This window comes from Danaus plexippus, chromosome Z, assembly GCF_018135715.1.
Source record: "Danaus plexippus chromosome Z, MEX_DaPlex, whole genome shotgun sequence".
NCBI classification, from domain to species: Eukaryota; Metazoa; Arthropoda; class Insecta; order Lepidoptera; family Nymphalidae; genus Danaus; species Danaus plexippus.
This window is the reverse complement of record NC_083559.1, coordinates 5419161-5440783: the sequence shown is the minus strand read 5'-3', so window position 1 is coordinate 5440783 and position 21623 is coordinate 5419161. Positions and strand designations below refer to the sequence as shown.

At 34.3% G+C, this 21623-nt stretch overlaps 2 protein-coding genes across 4 annotated transcripts in view; one reads left to right on the top strand and one right to left on the bottom strand.

The window, feature by feature from the left end:
• Window positions 1–9574, bottom strand: part of LOC116777335 (potassium channel subfamily T member 2) — a 54704-nt gene extending 45130 nt beyond the window's left edge. Inside the window, exon 1 of one of the 2 annotated variants that reach the window (XM_032670830.2) lies at window positions 8790–9574. In XM_032670830.2, the coding sequence (XP_032526721.1) occupies window positions 8790–8995 (206 nt within the window). In that variant the 5' untranslated portion in view covers window positions 8996–9574. The remainder of the gene's footprint in view (window positions 1–8789) is intronic. The other variant, XM_061526593.1, reaches the window with a different exon arrangement.
• Window positions 1–21623, top strand: part of LOC116777341 (immunoglobulin domain-containing protein oig-4-like) — a 52935-nt gene that overhangs the window by 2524 nt on the left and 28788 nt on the right. The window lies entirely within an intron of this gene.

Here is a 21623-nt window from a genome sequence, read left to right as displayed (position 1 = left end):
AAAATGATTCATAATTTTTATAAGTTATATTCAGAAGCAAAAAAACAACATTACACTTATGAAAGCTTCAGAATTTTAAATGATTTTTTAAACGTACGGCAATTTAATTCAGATATGGGTCAATTCTATACTGATCTAAATTTTAACATTGTGTATCATCTACAATATAATACTTTAAATACATAAAACTATTACTATACGAACCCGCTGCGTCCGTAAATAAAAAAATATCGTCGTCTAATTCCTTGTCCATAACAGCAACTCGCCATCCAGATCGTATTACCAAAAATAATATTGATTTTGGGGAAAAAGACAAAAAAAATAAAAAATTTTGTACATGTTTAACTTCACTGAATTTAATGTACCATGATCGCGATACCGGCACGAATTACCACGCTTTTCTCTTAGCGTTGAGCGACGTATGCGTAGCACGCTAGCGACGCCGAACGTGATTTGAGCCGGCTTGCTAGTCGCCACGAGATGCCCTGCCTGCCGCTCCCCGGCCCACCGTTTCCTACTGCTCGCCCCCATCCCATCCCGTCCCCGTCTCTCACCCCCTCCACTGGGCTGATCTCGTCGCAACTTGATCCTTAATCGCAGATGACTTTATTATGATCTTTTCCGTCAACAAATTTTGATCATCTCCAATCTTTCAATTGAAAAATGTATCATAATTTTCACAAATTTAAAAAAGTCCATGTCGTGAATGGCTTAAAATTCAATTAATTATATATAATTAATTGATTGTATTGTCATTATTTATGTCTTTAGTAGTTGCTTTTTAATTTGTTTATGTAACAAATTATGTATCTGAAATCGTATGGTTGACACATAAATAATAAATTACACAGTAAAATTCTAGAAAAAAATTATTTTAAAGATAATTCTAATTTTGTGATTCGTCAATCCCTACATCTCGCGGAGACCTACTTCGATCGAAAATTAATTGGAAGAATCGTAATGGTCGAAACGTTGGAGACGAATGTAGATATTGTAATGTAATAGTTTTGACGTGGAGCCGTCTGTCTGATGAAAAAGTTCTAAAAGGTTAAACTACAGTCGTTTCATAAGAAGCTTACTAACAAAAGAAACAACACTAACTTTTGAGGTTCGGGACTTATGTTTAGCTTTGATTATGAGAATCTGAAGGTTTTATTATCAAAACGATTGAAGATTTCTTACCCCTACATTTTCAACTAAAGTCTGACATTTTATTAACAGACTGTCAAGAAATTGAAATTTTTACCGGAAGATTGGATTGAAGAAAATTTTTGATGATTATTTTTGTGAGAAGGATTTTTCAAAATATTTAGTAGTGATTCGTGAACACAAATTTTGGTAGTACCCTGTTGAATGTAAAAAAAATTAAATAAGCCTGGAAGAGAATATGTATTACGACAAATACATATTTATACATGTTTGGAAGTGAAAAAGATGTAAACATTATTATAGGAGTATTAAACCATCGAATTACTGTGGTTAAATACTAACGTAATGTTTTATCTCGATGGGAAGTCAAAAGGAAATAATTTTCATTTCCGAATTTGGCTATTAAATTGAAGAATAAATTAAAACGATGGTATCAAAAAATGTGTGAAAAAAATATTTGTTGATATATATTAAATATTAACGAAATTAGCAGCATTTATTTGGTTATTATAGATTTTTAATACAATGTGGGTGAAGGTTGTTAAGGCAATTTTACTAATCATGTCATGATCTAGTTGATATCAATATATGATAGTAATAAGCTCTTAATATAATGTATATAAAACAAAATAGATCTTTGATTAAATTGCCCCTCAAATGAATGAGGAAAGGCAATGTCTTTGTTACAGAATCTCAACTGGGGCTTAGATTAGATCGAGGAGAGCCTTGAGCTTTCGTTGTTCATTCCCATTTTCTATCAATAATGAGATAATGTGGTATGGATTTGCATTTCAATTGCTCATTAGAATTCCAGAGAATTTATTCTTTTTATACACAGCTTTTTAAAATTAAGAACATTTTATATTTTGACTTGTAATTCGAAACTTATCATTATATATCAAAAGTTTGAAATATAACGTATATTGAATAATATAATAGGTACCTATAATCATCACTTCTCCGTTAAAAACATTAGTAAAAACCATTATTTTTATTAATACTCCTTAACACACAAGGGAATAAAAAAGGGAACATGGCTGAATTGTTAGTTCTTACAACCGATATTTACAGCTAGCGGATTTTTCAGAGGTGCGGTTTTGTTCCTCTACAATCTGACGAGTTTTAGACAGTTTTGTAATTGTGAAACCAAACAGCTCTGCTAACTTTTTTATCAAGGTATGTATGTTAAAGCAAGGTATTTCAAGCGACCCCTTGCTTATTTTTTTTATAAAAATTTGAAGAACATAACAGCAGCATTCATCAATTGAATTATTAGATACCAAAATTAGTTTAAGCCCTATACATTGTCGTTTCAAGATGGTAGTGGCACTTAATCGGATAACCACTCGTCAAAAGTACCTGACAAAATTTTGACGGTGCTGACATTCTTACACTGCTGGATCGATATTAACCAAACAGAACTACGAACCAGCACTTGGCGTTCTAATTACAGAACGTCGTATCGAAGGAGGCCGATCCGAGCCTCTAGTACTTATATGGGGTTTTCCAATAGGGACGCTTGAACTTTGACAGCTGATTGCGGCCATGTTGTTTGAGTGACAGCTGTCAAATGCAGTGTGTTATATTCATTCCGTCCTCCCAAACCACCATGGCAGGTTACAGTGTCGAGCAGCACGTGCAAATCATAAAATTGTTTTATGAAAATGGGTCTTCAGTTCGAGCAACGTTCCGCGCACTTCGCCCGTTTTACGGTCGCGATGATCGTCCTGCCGAGTCGACTATCCGTCGATTGGTGGACAAATTCGAGTCAACCGGGTCAGTTAACAATCAGCCGGTTCCCGTGCGTCAACGTAACGCGAGATCTGCCGAGAATATCGCCGCTGTGCGCGACAGTGTCCTCGAAAACCCGCGGCAGTCAATTCCGCGTCGCGCACAGGAACTCGGCCTTTCACAGACGACAACTTGGCGAATTTTGCGTTGTGACTTGAGCCTGCACCCGTACAAGATCCAGCTGACCCAAGAGCTCAAGGTTAATGACCATAGACAGCGCCGTGTGTTCGCTGACTGGGCATTAGAGCAGTTGGAAGTTGACGCCGATTTTGGCAAAAAAATCATCTTCAGCGACGAGGCGCATTTTTGGATGAATGGCTATGTCAACAAGCAAAATTGCCGTATTTGGGACGAGACCAATCCACACGAGGTTCACCAAGTGGCAATGCACCCGCAGAAAGTGACTGTTTGGTGCGGATTTTGGGCCGGAGGCGTGATTGGTCCGTATTTTTTCGAAAACGATAATGGTGTGGCCGTCACCGTCAATGGTGAGCGATACCGGTCGATGATAACCAACTTCTTTTGGCCTGAAATCGAGAATATGGATCTGGACAACATGTGGTTTCAACAGGACGGCGCTACGTGCCACACAGCACACGCTACGATGGAAGTTCTGCACGAGCAATTTCTGGACATGGTCATCTCGCGCGGAGGCGACGTGAACTGGCCACCGAGATCGTGCGATTTGACCCCGCTGGACTTTTTCTTGTGGGGTTTTCTTAAGTCGCAGGTCTATGCCAACAAGCCGCAAACCACCGATGCCCTCAAAGTCAACATACGCCACGCCATCGATCAAATACAGCCCGATTTGTGCGCCAGAGTCATCGAAAATTGGACCTTTCGTGTGCGCGCCACCAACCGAAGCCGTGGCGGTCATTTGAATGATGTCATATTCCATACATAATGGGGTCGATAGACCTTCCAAATAAAAAAAAATTTTGCAAATATCTTTCCTACATGTATTTTTTTTTGCATTTCAAAGATCAAGCGCCCTTAATGGAAAACCCTATATCTGTATTTTGATGAGTTGTCTCCGGTTTTGTCTTCATTACATAGTATTAAGATTTTGACAAAACATGTAATGATAATAATTTGAGAAAGATAAATTGTGGAACAAATAACTGACTTATTAACTATCTATAGTCGAGTCGGTCACTTCCATAAAATACAGAGAAAAAAATAATTAAATAATTAATAAGTAAATTTTAATTTAATAAACTTTTAAAACTGTATTTAAAAATAAACGATTCTTCGTTTTATTTGTTTTTACTACACCAGTGAAACTATTCCACCATCCTGAATGTGCCATCTTATTGATTTAAATCCACATTAAAATAAAAATTAAATCTATGTGTTTAGTCATGTTTTGTAATTCAAATTAAACTTGTATTCAAAATTTTAACATCAGCTGGAAATATCTGTTCCAAAATTTTACTCCAATCAAGTACAGAATTGCTATAAGGTTAGGTACATTTTAAGTTAAATTAAAGCAGCATAATGTGTGTTAGCAAGTTTACATATTGTTTTAATATATTCGTTTCAAACCACTTTTTATTTTATTTCATTATAGTTTAATATTTTATTATAAGATTTCCTTTCATTTTATATACTGAATGGAATAATATTTTTTAAAATTTATTAAATATGTGGCGAAAATTTAATCTTGTCAATTTGCTTTTAAAACCTGATACCTAATTATTCTCTTTTTGATAAAACTATCAAATACTTTTTTGCCCATAAGTATAAACAAATATCAACGAGATATTTGTCTTGCTCATAAGAATCTTAATGAGATACTGATAAGCTCACTTTTACTGAATTTCTATACAAAAGGGGGGTTGTGATTGAGGTGCTCATTAAGTTATTTTTTAACACAATGAAGTATTTACATTGGATTCTCATTTCTACCGGTTTAGTTTGTTACCTATAAAGAAACTTATAAATAATGAAGATCGTTGGTTCTAGTTCAGAGCAAATTTATCATTTCCAAACATGGTTGTTAGCATATAAGTGAATAGTTAATTATATGAATAGTCCAGCAACACCCAGCTGACGGAGTCACCTGGAAGTATGATTTGATAGAACTAAGATTTAATTGTCAGAAGGCTATTTATACTTTAGACAAGTAGAAGTAAAGCAAATACTGTGATTTTTTTTAGTTCTATCCATAAAACAATGTGATCCGCGACCCTTTGACAGCTGTCGTCATCTATATAAATATATTTGAATAAAAATACATATTGCTAAGCAAGCACATGACTAGAATTTGGCTCGACCAATTGGGTTATATGTTTTTTATGTTCCTTAAGGCTCACGAAAGGTTTTTGTTAAAAAAAAAGGAAAAAATAATAAAAAAATATATACACTTTAAAAAATAAAAACACAAACCAATAGCAAAATAACACTTTTTGTTTCAAATAAAAATTTGATGTCAAGGTGTTGACATATATTATCAACGTCAATATAAAACAAACGAGCGCGTTTTATGATATATACGTTCAAGACGACTTGAATTTAAATTTAGAACGTAAAAAATAATCAAGTATATTATTTAACCTTATTAGTTTGAACAAAGTTCGTCTAGACAGCTAGTGTTCGACATAGTTTCAGATTTGTTTTTCAATGTTTAGCGTTACTTAATGTCTTATAAAATGGCTGAAGCTAGTATTTTTAGTTTTTTCAAATACAGGTTGACACTTAAATTGCCATTACAAAATTTCAATGTATTGTAATTAATTGTAATCAGTGATAAAAATAATTTTAAGCATTTTATTATATTATAATAAATACAGCACGGAGAGCGCCAATTGTAACACTAGTTATTAATATAGGGTTTTCCATTAAGGGCGCTTGATCTTTGAAATGCAAAAAAAAAAATACATGTAGGAAAGATATTTGCAAATTTTTTTTTATTTGGAAGGTCTATCGACCCCATTATGTATGGAATATGACATCATTCAAATGACCGCCACGGCTTCGGTTGGTGGCGCGCACACGAAAGGTCCAATTTTCGATGACTCTGGCGCACAAATCGGGCTGTATTTGATCGATGGCGTGGCGTATGTTGACTTTGAGGGCATCGGTGGTTTGCGGCTTGTTGGCATAGACCTGCGACTTAAGAAAACCCCACAAGAAAAAGTCCAGCGGGGTCAAATCGCACGATCTCGGTGGCCAGTTCACGTCGCCTCCGCGCGAGATGACCATGTCCAGAAATTGCTCGTGCAGAACTTCCATCGTAGCGTGTGCTGTGTGGCACGTAGCGCCGTCCTGTTGAAACCACATGTTGTCCAGATCCATATTCTCGATTTCAGGCCAAAAGAAGTTGGTTATCATCGACCGGTATCGCTCACCATTGACGGTGACGGCCACACCATTATCGTTTTCGAAAAAATACGGACCAATCACGCCTCCGGCCCAAAATCCGCACCAAACAGTCACTTTCTGCGGGTGCATTGCCACTTGGTGAACCTCGTGTGGATTGGTCTCGTCCCAAATACGGCAATTTTGCTTGTTGACATAGCCATTCATCCAAAAATGCGCCTCGTCGCTGAAGATGATTTTTTTGCCAAAATCGGCGTCAACTTCCAACTGCTCTAATGCCCAGTCAGCGAACACACGGCGCTGTCTATGGTCATTAACCTTGAGCTCTTGGGTCAGCTGGATCTTGTACGGGTGCAGGCTCAAGTCACAACGCAAAATTCGCCAAGTTGTCGTCTGTGAAAGGCCGAGTTCCTGTGCGCGACGCGGAATTGACTGCCGCGGGTTTTCGAGGACACTGTCGCGCACAGCGGCGATATTCTCGGCAGATCTCGCGTTACGTTGACGCACGGGAACCGGCTGATTGTTAACTGACCCGGTTGACTCGAATTTGTCCACCAATCGACGGATAGTCGACTCGGCAGGACGATCATCGCGACCGTAAAACGGGCGAAGTGCGCGGAACGTTGCTCGAACTGAAGACCCATTTTCATAAAACAATTTTATGATTTGCACGTGCTGCTCGACACTGTAACCTGCCATGGTGGTTTGGGAGGACGGAATGAATATAACACACTGCATTTGACAGCTGTCACTCAAACAACATGGCCGCAATCAGCTGTCAAAGTTCAAGCGTCCCTATTGGAAAACCCCATACAAATACTTAATATCAAAACAATCCGTCCAACCTATATATTATCGGAATTAAAAAGAGGTTCTGCTGAGTGATTACGATTTAAGATAGAATGTAGTAAGAGACAGTAACCTTGAAGTCGAATATTAATATTTACTTCCTGTAAAAATAATGTTGCTCAATTTGGTAAATAACGTTTCCCTTAGTTACATCATATATACTCTCATTCAGCTTTCTCTAGGAAACACTTTTGGTTGTAATTGTTTTCGTCATTTTTCTTTGGAAGGTATAAAAAAGGACTATCACTCTTTTATCCGCATACTTTGGGAAGACATTTGTTTAGAAAAATGATATTAATCTTGTACCACTCAGAAGAACCACAATTTTATTTGGTGCAGCTAGTCATTCCTTTTTTTTTGGAAAATTTTATTTTGTGCCCGTTTTTCATTGTCTTTAATCACATATGCTGACAATCAATAAATTAACACAATTTTATTTATCTTGGAATTTTACTTTTTACTGATATTATAAAATGGACACGGGTTTTGAGTGCGGTACCTAAAACAAACACTAATTATGGGATTTTATGGATTATTACTTAACTATTTCACTAGTACTAGTACATAAGAATATGTAAAGGCTAAGGATATGTGGCGAATTATTCTACGATTCCTGCGAGAACACATCATTAGTTTTATTTCGTAATGACGTGACACGGTCTTGGTGTCATTCAGTTAAGATATAATATTTTTTAATCCCGTTTTATTTCTGTCTGAAAAGAATCCCAGAATCTACGCTGATGAAGTTCCGAAAAGCATGTTTATTAGTGTAAACATATTTTATTATAACGTTATTATTTTATATTTTTATTGTCACGTTATTTGGCGAAACGTAGTAAATATATATGCATTTACCTCTATAATATCTTTATCAATAAATCTTTTTATACATTAGTTTAATTATGTAACTTTTTGTTTGTCAAAGGCTGCTTTTATAATGCTAGTCGTTATGACTTTTGAGTTCCTACGCTGGCAATAGTAAATGGGCGTTTCTTTAATAAAAAGATATCGAACTAGGGCCAAATCATGTAGTGTGAATAAAAGCTACTTATTGTATGTGTCAATATAACACACAAAGAAATACATTTTGGTATTACGATATGTAAATGTTTAAAGACTAAGGTCAGTTATTTATCAAGTACAAACGTATAAAAATCTTTTTACAAATACAATCTTATGTTTCACATTCTTTCATTATTGTTTCAATCGAACTCGGGCACTAGGGCCTGTTGTTACGGATATGATATTAAAAATAATGGAGTTTTCAAGACGTTCTGAATTATTGTATTTTATAAATTTCATCTATAAGCAATTAAACTAAACGAAATTCTAGTAGTAGCAGATATCTTAATTATTTTGAAAATTTATGAATTCTATTGAGCTTTACTGCGCATGTCCTGACGCCCTACGTATCGCGAGCCGTCAATGCACCCTTTATGTTTATTGAGCACTTTTCGCTTAATATAAATGTGGTAAGTGAATGTAGAACCCCGTAAATTTAAAACCCCTTCTTCCTAAATGACTCGAAGGCGTTTTAGTTCTTACTTTTACACAAACTCTTTACAGCACTTCCTATTGAGAAGGTATACGCATGATTCTTGACGCTAGGTCTACTCTGTCGCATTTTCTGAAATCTATAAATTGCTAAAAAGTTAACACTTAAAATTATTTCTACTCACCGTTCCTCAAATCTTATACTGGATCGACTTATATCACTCCAAGCACTCATAGAACGTCCTCGCCCACGGTGAAACGCTGCAGCTGCAGCACCAGCGAAAGTAGCAGTAGGCCTGCGTTCCATTTCAACGTCAGGTGGAAAATTAACTTTTGCTGATCCTCTCGACGAGGGTCCCTCGACAGACTCTCCTCCACCTGATAATTCCATCTCGAAGGGAGAGTATTCTGGCACCTCGTCGGCTTCCTGATCACTGCCGTCGCTGGTCGCTGAAAGTGCTTCATAACCGTAACCAGGGCGGACGTCGCCGCCGGCGGGCGCACCACCGCCACAATCGCTGCCCGCGCCCGCCCGCGATCCTGTTTCGATCCGACTCAATGACGCTGCTTTAAATGACTGCTCGCGCCCCTTTAGTGGAGAACCTCGTGATGGAAAGTGATTTGAGTAACGCAGCTTGCTGTGACGAAACGTGGTGCCGCTCGGTTTGCGTTGTTGAATAAAAATAAAAGGTCTAGGACGGCGAAACGCTATTTCAATTCACTTCACAGCTATCTGGGAGTATATTTCTAGACTATAATTCAGATCTTTCATAAACAGGAATCCTTTAAAAGAATTCGGTAAAAGATATTTCCTTTTCTTTTCACAACAATATAATACACGGAACAATATATTAAACGAGCGTTCACAATCTTTTATTGTAAATATTGACACAGATTTCGACTAATTTTATTAACGAACTCGCGGAGAAGAATGATATTGAAACTTTAAAAGCGGAGAGACTGACAAAAAAAAAATCTGACCTTCGACTGTCAGATCCTTGTTAATGGGGTTAGCTAAACAAAAATGAGTATAAATACTACGTTTCATACATGAAGTGAGTGAAGACCTGAAGTGAGCGAGGAAAGTTAAACATGAAGTGCGCGCAGATAACTAGGGGTGGGGACGAAATACGGATCGATGTGAGTCACCACTCTTAGTTCTGTAGTTCGCCATTTAGCCGTCATTCGTGAGGAAGCGCTCTTGAAACCAAAGAAACCGTCCCAAAATTCTATTTCAAGGCCCATGTTCTGTTTGTGAAGAACCCTTTTCACTGTGACCCCCGGCTATGAGTACAAATAAATAATAGCAAACGAGTTATTATAATATTAAGATATAAACATTGTATAGACCTTCTTTTAGAATAAATTGTCGTTGACTAACTAATTCTTACAATAATTATGAGCAATATTGTGTTCATTGATCCAAATTGAAATTTGGCGTCACCTCCAGGTAATTTTAATGTCCTTTGTCATGAATGAAAAGCCTTAAAATTCAGCAGAAATAAGTCAAATTGGGTAGCCAAGCTAGTTTGTATTGTTACATAATAAAGAAAATATATTTTTTTAATACAAAAGTTTTAAACCTTAATCAAATAGTAATGAGTAATCAACATAAGTGTTGTCAATACAACACTTATTCCTAATGTTTAAAAATAGAAAATATCATTAAATATCAATTGTGTAAAGGTAGTTTCAGATATGAAGGTAATTTAAATTTTTAATAACTATATTTCTAGACACGCGACCAAATGTAAGCCTGAGTGCATGATTGATTTAAAACGAAATGTAGGATTGTGTTAAAGTAAAAACATTTCATTTATCAATAAAAGTATATGTAAAAAGAAAGAAAACATAATTACATGGATAATTTTTACGAATTTTAAATGTGATGGTAGCTAGTATTCTATATATTTACCGTAATAAAAAAACGGTACAACATTCCGGCCCTTGTGACTTGTCTATGTAATCTGTCCATTCGTTGAAATGCTTTCATTACCTATCTTGCGCTGGAGTTAGTCACATTCCTAAAATAGTAACAATGAAGTAACCCACAGTAATAATGGAAATAAGATACGAGGCCCTTTCAAATCACATTGTACAACTGTTTAAATTTTCAATTTATTTCTAATATTTAGATTTTTTGAAATTAATATTTGTTTCCCATTTAGTATTAATTTTGGTATATCCTTTTATTTAGAGTTCGATTTTTTTACGATGCAAATTCAAAATCTTGACCTAAGCTCGGTGTGTAATAACAATTTCATATAAAACGGCAGTAGGCCAGTAGTTTACAGCTTCAAAATACAGAATAACTTCTAAAGGTTCAAAGTATAATATCAACATAGATCTAACATTAATATAATTATAATCAATAGCTATTTTGTGTTTATTTACACGATTTCTAAATTAAGTATCTGGTGTCAATAATTTTATCCTGGCAACGCCGACAGCTTCATAAAGGTATAATAATCAACATGTAGGTAATTGTAAAGGAAACTAGTGTAGTACGGACAGGACAGTGTAACACTCGCCGCACTTTGATACTTGGCTTTCTTCTCACTTGGTGCTGAAACCTAAAACGACAAAATGAAACTGTCAATGTATGGATGTATGTATGTATGTATATTTTATTCTACACACGTTTTCTATTTTTGTGTAGACATAAGAAAAATAAATATTTCTAGTAATTCTTTGACTCCCTAATAGAGCCAATTAGATCATTTCTATCTACTTAACATCAGATAAAACCTTTGTGAATCGAAGGATACAACGGCACAAAGCTTTCTATAGCCTTTCATTCCTTAAATATTATTGATTGTATAACTGGCGACTGTTTGCACAGCTTTAGTGATTTATATGGTCCAGTGTATAGACATCCTGATTCCTACTTTATCGTGGACTTTTCCACCTTTCTACAGAATTAAGAAGGAAAAAGTGTATTTTGGGGACAGAACATTAAACTAAGTATATAAAGAATCTTTTCCACAAATGCTAGGCGTTTTTATGATAAAAACCTCGTCGTATAACTGAAAAAGATAGTTTTATTTTAAGTGTGCTCTCGCGGAAATCTTACATATCTTTACAATAAATGATGCAATTTCGGTAATTGCATGAGAATTATTTATTTCTCATGCAAACATTCAAAAGTTTTTCGTCCCTGTGCAGATAACATTCGAAAGTTTTTCGTCAATTTCAGTAGTGATTATTAGAGCCATTCATGATCGAACGATTGAAGCATTCTACCTGAACATTTGAACGTCAGCAAACAATATCATTGAAAACGTGTTATTGTCTCGTAAATGCTTTGAAATAACTGCTTCTAAGTGCGAAACCTCCCTCAGTGTATATTGTGTGGGTTACCGAAAACAGAAATTATATGCTTTAATTTTTTTTTATTGCTATAGAGCTTACCTTACTCTTTTAACTACCTTAGCAGAAAAGAATTTAGGTGAATGCATCTGTAAAAACTAAAATACCAACTATTTAATTACGTCTGTCTCAGCAAAAAATACAGAAATGTTCTATTGGAAATGGCCACCTTTGGCTTTTATAAAGGCCTTTAATCTGTTTGGCTGCGAATCTATGGACTTCCGTACGGTTTTCAATGGAAATTTTTCCACTGTTTGCTCCAAAGGATTAAGAGATTCGGTACCACCGTGTCGTTTAAAGTAGGCCATACCCCCTAAATCTTGACAATAACTTAGTCTTAAGGGTGTTGAGGGTTGAGCTGGATGAAGGCCAGTCTTCAGATCTTATGAAATCCGGAACGTTCAAACCTTGTTTGGGTAATTCGTAGCTTGCGGCGAAGTGCAGAGTCCTGCTGTTATTTTCACCGTATAGTGAAACAACCGTATACAAAAAAAGTGAAATTTTAATATTACTTTTTAAACGGGTTACACATCATGATCCAGGATTTATCTTTATTTTAATACTTTTTCACCAAAATGTAGTTTTGTGACTTCTAGATAGGACAAGCCACACTAAACCGTCATTGACGCAGGATGATGACCATGTTTCAGATTTTTAAGAACTGCGAGGAGCGTACACTTTAACATTTTATTTATTGTAATAGTACTCCAGACTTTACGAGTTTATTGCAATAGAATTTGACAATCTTGTAAGCAAAGCAATTGACCACGATTGCTCCGTTCTTACGTACTATTGAATGTCAGTGCAGATCATAATTACATCTAAATGAACCCATCACTGTTTTTAACAATCTTTTCGTAATTAAACACGTATAAAACTGTGTATATATGTTTATTTTATAAAATTATTTTGACGGGAAATTTTATTGCATTTGTCAAATTGACACGATAATTTTCTACTCATCAAAGTCTGTTTGTCTTTCAAAAGTTAGGGTTTAACATGATAAATATATTATAAATATTTATGATATTTATAATTTTAACTTTCGCCAACACATATATTTAAAAAATCCGACTGTGATAAACACTAGACGAAACCTCTTAGCATTTAATGGAATCTCCGTGCGGTGCCAGGTCCATCCCGTTGCAGGGAGATGAGCTTCAACAGTGCCTGGAACTTACGACCCGGGTGTACGTTTAAGGGACCCCTATCTAACGCGCGTTAAACGCTCACCTCCTCCGTCCAAACTCCTGTACCTACCTAACCAAATTTGAAAAAAACCTACTTGGGCTGCCTTTGAAGTACGTTCCAAGAATTAATTGATTTTACGAGTAGTTCTGGACAGACCCTAGTCTTTTAGTAGGTTGTAGAGAGATTTTGATGTTATACTTCTCGCTCCCACGTTTACCGCGTACAACTCCACGACGACCTATTTCGAGTGAGTTCGTTTGTGAGCTCGTAATATTTATTGACCTTGATGGCATGGTTTTTGGGGGTGTTGGTTTCCCAAGGATCCGTAAGCTCTATTAGCACAACGCGCTTTAAAATTCGCGTATACATAAATATGTCTGGTCTAGAGGACGACACACAAATGTCCTCTGGGATTTTGTATTGTTTCTCATCCGTATTCATCATTATAGTTCAATCCGAAGCCACTTCAAGGATAGAGTAAGGCGTGACGTTTGATTTTGTAGCCCTAGTGCCTTCTCTCACAAAACCCATTAATCGCTCGTTTATGGTTATTTCCCTTTGCGCTCTGGCTACCGAAAGAATAACTGCTTCACGTATGATTTCCAGAACTCTATCGTGACGACGCGAGTATTGACCGCTATCCAGGAGTACCCTATATCCCACAAGCAAATGCTTAGCAGTTCCAACTGCCTTCTCACACATATAGCAAGATTTTTCGGTACCTTTACCCATTTGACTAAATTACTCTGATCTGGTAGAGTAAAATTTTAGCAATGCTGGCGATCAATCATGAGTTAAGGTGCGCTATTTAGTGCTAATAGGTGCAAAAATAAAAAAAATGTCTAATAACCACTCGTTCTGCATCTGTAAACTCATTGCAGGGATCTTATATTTCTCATTCTCGTCTTGCCGAATAAAAGACTTTAATACGAGAATATCCGTATCTTTGGCCTTCTTACTTGATCCTAACTCTACTGTGTTACTTTGTGCTCCTCTCATATACTGCTAATGGAAATGAAGTCTTGACTCTAGCTCTGGGGCATCTTTCTCTTTTGGGAGCGATGTAACGACTTTATAATGGGGTTCCCCCAGGAAATATCTTTTGGAAACTCTCAGGTGTTTATAGAACTCCAATGGCCTTTTTAGACCCATTCCAAAACTATTGCGATCCCTGAACAAAGCTGATGAATCAGGCGTTAGCGCGAGCCCGAGCCCGAGCCCGAGCCCAAGCCCGAGCCCGAGCCCGAGCCCGAGCCCGAGCCACAACTTCAACAACTTTATGACGCCTGTATCTAATTTTGACACAAGGGTTTTATTAAACTCATAGACGAGGAAAGCCCAATTTAAACGTGAAGTTAGGTAGATCTAAGCTTTTTTGACGTTACTGATCTGTTGGCTATCTGCCTTGATAAGATCATTTAAAATGCTATCTACTATTCCTTCTAAAAATGGAGTATGACCTATATTATCAATCTTACGACCGAGAAATATTATATAGTGTATTTTCCGTAAGCGTACTGCATTGACCGAATCACAATAATCCTGGATCGTGTGAGATATATCTTGTATTCTGCCTGCCAAGACACAGATACCTAATAGGACCTGACAGTGTTTGGGGTTACGTGTCAGTATTGCGTGATCGTCAGCGAAGGCTTAAATGGATTCTGTGTATTTATTATTGTACTTGAACCGATACCCCCATTTTTTCTCATTACTGATTAGTTCATCTGCTAAGATATTAATTAAAATATAGAAATACTATTGGAGGTAAACAACAACCTCGAACATTTAAGTTTTTGAGGGGCCTTCTTTAGTTATTATACATAATTTTGAGTAATACGACGCGATCATATCACTAATGGTATTAATGGAAAGTTTTACCATCTTAACGCGAATAGCATTAATTCAATTCAGACTGTAATTTTCCTCTCGCTTTGCCTAGCATCTTTGAAATTCTCCGACAGCATAGTCTTGTGTTCTAAGCATCCAGAAATCCTTTTCAGGTGATTTGGTATAAAATACCTATTGCTGGGCATGAATTACGTTATTCTTGTTTGTAGAACTCAGAAAAAGAATTTAGATATAGTATTTGTTAAGGCTGTCGGTCTAGTATCTTTCGGATCAGTAACTCGATCTTTTTTGAAAATGAGGTCAAAAATTGCTTTCTCGAAGCACTCTGGGATTGGCCTCCTTGAACAGATTTACCGTATATATTTGAGGTGTTTACGAACCGAATTTTTTTAAAGACTATATTTGAGATACCATCGGTCCCGGTGCAGATTTGGACGATTTTTTCTTTACTTATTTTCTCTACAGTTGCAGTGGTGGAGTGCCGCGGAAATCAATACGAGTAATTCCAGGTATTTGTTCGTTGGGATTCGTATAGAGTCCTACTTTTTTAGGCACTTCGTATGTGCTCTTACAATTGTAAATCGTAAATTCTTGATCTACGTTGATCTTAGAAATATTCCGAGAATTCCGAGAAATGAAGGGTTTAAAATAATTAGCCAATATTTGTTTACAAAATTAGTTTTCTTAACCAGGACTAGTCTAGCAATATATTATGTTAGCCGAAAGAATATATGATTTAAAAAATAATGCTAGTATTGGTAAAAACCATTGGAGCCGAAATAGTTCAAGAAAAAGATTGTGTAAAGAAAAAGAAAGTTTTTGTGTATCGGTATAAAAATTTAGGTTTTAAATAATTTCTTGAGATGTGGAGAGCAAAGTAATGGCAACCACTTCTTCGAACTAGTAAGAAGGTTGGCTATAATACCCTCTATCCCTACTATATATGTAAACATAAACTTATCAATACCCAAAACAATAAATGGCTATTGCTTTCGATTCATTTAACAATGCGGAAAATAAATTTACATTAAAAAAATGTCATTTAGAGAATAAAATTGAACTATATGTGGTTAGTGCATTTAAGTCCTTTAGTCAGACTTTTATAAAGTATTTTACTAACGAAGATGCATAATTTAAAATATTATATTAGTTTTTATACAGCGACAAATGAGCGATATAAATACAGATTGAAAAATATTTACGTAATGGTATTAAAGACTTAAATATTTGGGAATATTGATGTTTTTTACTACGGTAGATTCAAAGGTGTAAAATAAACACTGAATAAAATATTATTATATCGCTAGTTCGAGTATTGTGATGCGACTGTACACTCCGGTTCGTTCAGGTCAGATGAAATGTTTGCCCCCTTTTTTACCTTTTGATGGTTTTTATACTAGAATAAAAATAATAATATCAAATATAAATTACACCCAGAACAATCAAACTCGTGAGTTTGAAGATTTTTATAACAATTCAGTCATTGTATGTGAATCTTATGATATCATCGCCGAAGATTTAGTATGAACAATCTGAACAACAACAACAACAACAATGAAAAATATAAGATATTATTTACATTAGCGAAGTTGATGAATCTACATATATAGAAAAAAACCTTATTTTTGAGAAAAAATAGGTGAAGTAGTTTATACAAATATAGTGGTCGCATATTTAACTTTCGCTACAACAACACAACGCTTCTAGCTTAAATCTTAAAGATAAGGTAATTGTATTTATAAAAGTAACTTAATGTGATTGTTTTCTTCATATTAGAAAATAACTTATACTTACCTTATGGCTCCATATAAACAGAAAAAAATCTTTTTAAAGTAATTTGAAAATTAATTTCCAAGGGGTTTTAACTAATTGCAATTTTTACATAATCAACTTGGACATGGTTCTTCGACATACACATATTACAAAATCAAGCAGCAAAACATAAAGTAACAATAGTAAGTAAAGTAATGGGGGATACAGTATTTGTTAATGAGGATTCTGATAATGCCACTTTGTGATGGATTCCGAGCGGCAGTATAGAGACAAACCGAGCTATGCTCGTGTGGAAAGAGATAAAAATATAATTTAGTAACATATATCAAAACATATTGAATAATAATAGTATAAGTCTCTATCATTTTATTTCTGAAACTACTCTACAAATTATATGTAATTCAAAAATATTGAACTATAAGAAGTTTCTTTTTAAAATTTAAGCTATACTTTAATTGATTTATTTGAATGCATCTCACACTACAGACAAGTGTCCTCAATTATACCATATTTCGTTGTTTTCGTTAAAAAATGTCAAGTTAAACGTAAGACAGAAAAGTTTAAAAATTGAAAAAAGTAAATGAAATAATTTTTCTAGAATAGAAAACTGTTTATAATTTAAAATACCAGAAATTAGTAACCTGTAAAAAAAAACTTGTTAGTATAATAACAATATTTTTAATTTCATATATATATATATGTATATATATAATTCGAATACAAGATCGGAGAATAAAAAGAAATTGTAAGAAATTTAGTTGCATATATTTTCTCAGTTTCAAAATACAATTTCGAGGTTTATTTCACCAAAAAATTTATTTTTCTTCTTAAAGAGTGTTATTTTCCCAAAGCAAATTGTTTAGGGTGCTTTAGTTATTTTTTTTTTAATTTTCATAACAAATTTAACTTTATTAGTAACAGGTGTAAATTAAACTGAATGCAGAATTTTCTTGTCCTTATCGTTTTCAGTATATAGACGAACTGGTTTATGAGTTCGTCGTTCAAAAATTAACGTAAAGTCTGATAACAATATATTTCAAACACAAATATTATGCAATCCCGACCTCCGTATAAAATGAAGGAGTCTAGAAGGTTTCGTTTTGTGAAAGCGGTAGCGTGTTTCAGGAAACACCTAGCGCCATCTAGTATGGATAATTGGAACATTGCTTTCTCCCGTTTTGTTGGGCGAATATTCATATTGCAAACAGGTCATTCAAATTTACTAATACGATGTATTTTTTGAGTAATCGAAATTAAATTCATGAACGTGTACTAGAGTTCTTGAATTTGGTTCTAGAGTTCTAGAGTTCTTGTTCTTATTCTTCTCTTCTCCTGAATTACAGGCATATAAGCTGCGTGCAGGCTCTAAGGGATCTGAACACATGTCAATGTAACTCAATATACCATCGACCACCTTGATTGTTATAGGACTTAATTATTCACCCTAGTTTTTACTTAACGCACGCGAAATAATAGCCTATGTTGGGCCCGCCAGTGTCACGACAAGTGATCAATTGTATTTAAAATGTTCAAATTTTCTTTACGACATCAATCAATATCCGACAAGAATAGGAGGGTATGGATACGTGTCTGTAGTAACTTATGTACGTCAAAATCAAAGTTCAAAGATTCCATAACTAACAAATGACTGATAATTATCATACAAACATAAATGTTCCTAATAATAGGGAGGATTACAGTTAAGGGAGAGTTAATTAAAAATTTGCCAATATTCTCTTAACGGTTGAAAAATAATCATTTCTATCTTATTTATTTTTGATTTTGGAAGAAAATACCTAAATAATGCGTATAATAGTATCATGAGTCAAATACGGTTTCACAATTGCCATTTGATAAGTAACGCTTATCAGTTATTTGAAAGTTGGTCTTTTTTTAATTTCATAATTTTTTTTTACATTTGTGTGGTAATCGTATTTTTCAATATTAAATTGTTCCAATTTTTCTAAGCGGACGGACGGAATTTTACATGTTAGTTATAATATAAAAAAAATATTATCTGCTGACATTTATTTAAAAAAGAATTATACAAGATAGCCATTTAATTTTTGGAAATACATCATTACTAAGAATTTTATTGGATTTTATTTCATATTTATAAACAACAGAGTGTTTTCTATGATAAAATGTGTATACTAGATTATTGACGAACTTGGTCAATAAACCAGTTCGTCATTCAAAAATTTAAATATACCACAGATTTTGCATTATGGAATTGGTCCCATCGCAAACATAGAATCCAGGATCGTATAACAGTTCCCTTTGTGAACCCAATAGCGTGTTTCAGGAAACACCTAACGCCATCTCGTACAGCTAATTTGAACTTACTCTTATTCCTTATGGTAAGAGCTTTGTATATTTTTTAAATATATAAATATACTATTTTACAGGTTGAAAACACTAATAACATAAACTTTATAAATCACCAAAATTTAAAATCAGTATTTACTTTTTCTACCGCTACAAGTATCAATTCATAAATGTAAAATTTGTGAAACTCTTTTCCTTTTAATTTTATATATACCAATTGAACAAAATTTTGTAAATTAATCTTTTCCATGACATGTGTTTGGTTAGTGTACAACATTCATTTTTTGTTTTCAAGTTGCATACCTTGAGAGAGAAATTGTATTTTAATTGTCTTATAGCACGAATCTGTTTTTTAAGGTCCACTACATGTCAATTTTCATTTACATGAGACTCGTTTTAAGTATGAAAATAAAAAGAACAAAATAAAAACAGCATTCAAAATAAATTTTTGATTACAGTTAGAAATCAATATTGTTCTCATTGCATACTTCATTTAAAATTTATGTATTCTTTTTAGGCAATTTCAACTTCTTTAATTTTTTTTTCTACTTAGGAAAATCAATTGATTTGTCTCTTTTGTCCTCATCGACATTTTTTTAAGTTTAATAAATGTGATTGTTCCTAAAAATGCAGCAAAATCAAACTGGGAAACCTTAATATGTTTAAAAATAGTCTATTTGTTATTATTGATACATATATATTTTTATATACAAATTTAGCATTTAATAGAACTGTTAACTGGCACCTACAACATTGTTAGAAAATTATAACTACTTCTAACTTAAAACCAGTACATTACTACTTTGAATGTGTGTTTAGGGAGTTATAGAACATGAGAATTAAAACAAAGTTAGAAAATCTAAAAATCTAATTATAAAACCGTCGATAATATAACAAAAAAATAGCAGTGCGAAATAAACTAATGGATTTATTTGTATTTCATTAATTTAATATATATACAAATTAATAAACTCAAATTTTCCACCCTTATAGGCATAGAAATTATAGAGGTATATAAAGTTTTGGACAGTAAAAGTTTTAAAATTCTAGATTTAGTCATAAAATTAAATTACTAAATAATTTAATGTCTGAATAGAAATGGATGACCATATTTTAGTGTAATATCGATTCTTTAAGAGGGCAAACATAAACAAAACTTACTATTATGTTTTTTTTTTATCTACGCACATGTCTTTTCCGCTTGTTAGACGTGTGAGAGGAACTTAAAGTTACGTCATATGTAGTTAATTAAAAATATTCTGGAGATAAAAATTGCATGAGGTTGTTAAGTGTGAAAAGATTCTCAAATAGAATTCGAATTTAAAATACGTAATAAATAAAACAATCACTCCACCAGAGATACCGGGATTCTATTAGGATGCCTCTCATATTGCGATTACGGGTCTTCCTTACCATTTAATTCACGCCCATAGTCACCAACGCACATTCCGAAAGAAGAGGCTGGATAGAAGAATACCGTTAAATTCAAGATTCTTCAACTTGGGTTACAATTGGATATTTTTTTAACGTTGTGCATTACAAATAGATTCAGGTGGAAAAGTGATCGTAAAAAGGCTTCTTGTGATAATGTTGAGTCACCTTTTTCACTCACAAGCTCTCTATTTTAATAAACTGATTCCGTGAGGAAACAAACTCACTTGATAACATCGAAACTGACAGTCTTTTAAACCGGGATTGATGATTGACCAAATATACTGAATGTGAATGTAATGGCGGAGATAACTGGGTCAAGCAGCTCCTGGGAAAATTCACTGACGTCTCATCTACCCACTTGAGAGTCCAACGTTAGAGGTAGCTTTCTACTATTCATTGGCTGCAGTAAGATTGAAGGGAGAATTATTATATTGTCTCTTTGGGCTAACGGGTTCGAGATCAGCGCCTGGAAACTTAAGATCAAGCTAACGCTTAACAGAAGAACAGCTTGTTGCAGCGGATATTACGGCTCCAAATACGCACTGCATAATTTGGCCCACAACGCTTTGCTCCACCACCTATCTGTTCAAGTTACAAATCATGTGAAAGAATTAAAATAAAAAGGAAATAAAATAAAATCTCTTGTTTGGGGAGGGGGAGGGGATGAGCCAGTGGGCGAGTTAACAAAACAAGCTGCACGATAGTTTCTTCTCATACCTGTCCAAATTAAGGTGCAAAAAAACCGGGGTGTCCATTTGAACTGGGCATAGAAAAGTGTCCTGGGCATATTAACTTCTCAAACAAATTATCATTATATAGCATTAAAATATTAGTTATAGTTATGAATAAAAACAAACTGTTAGTAAAATGCAAATACTTTATATATAATATATATTGTAGGATTACCAGAGGATAGGTGAGGGACGAACTATATATAAGCAGTTGTCAAAGGGGATACGAACTCTTTTTTCGTTCACGTATTTGTGATAGATCGTAGATTTTCGGAGTGTGTTTAAATCTTTCGTTAATGTTATATTCAGATTTGTTTTCACGAGATTAAGTTATTAATTTTA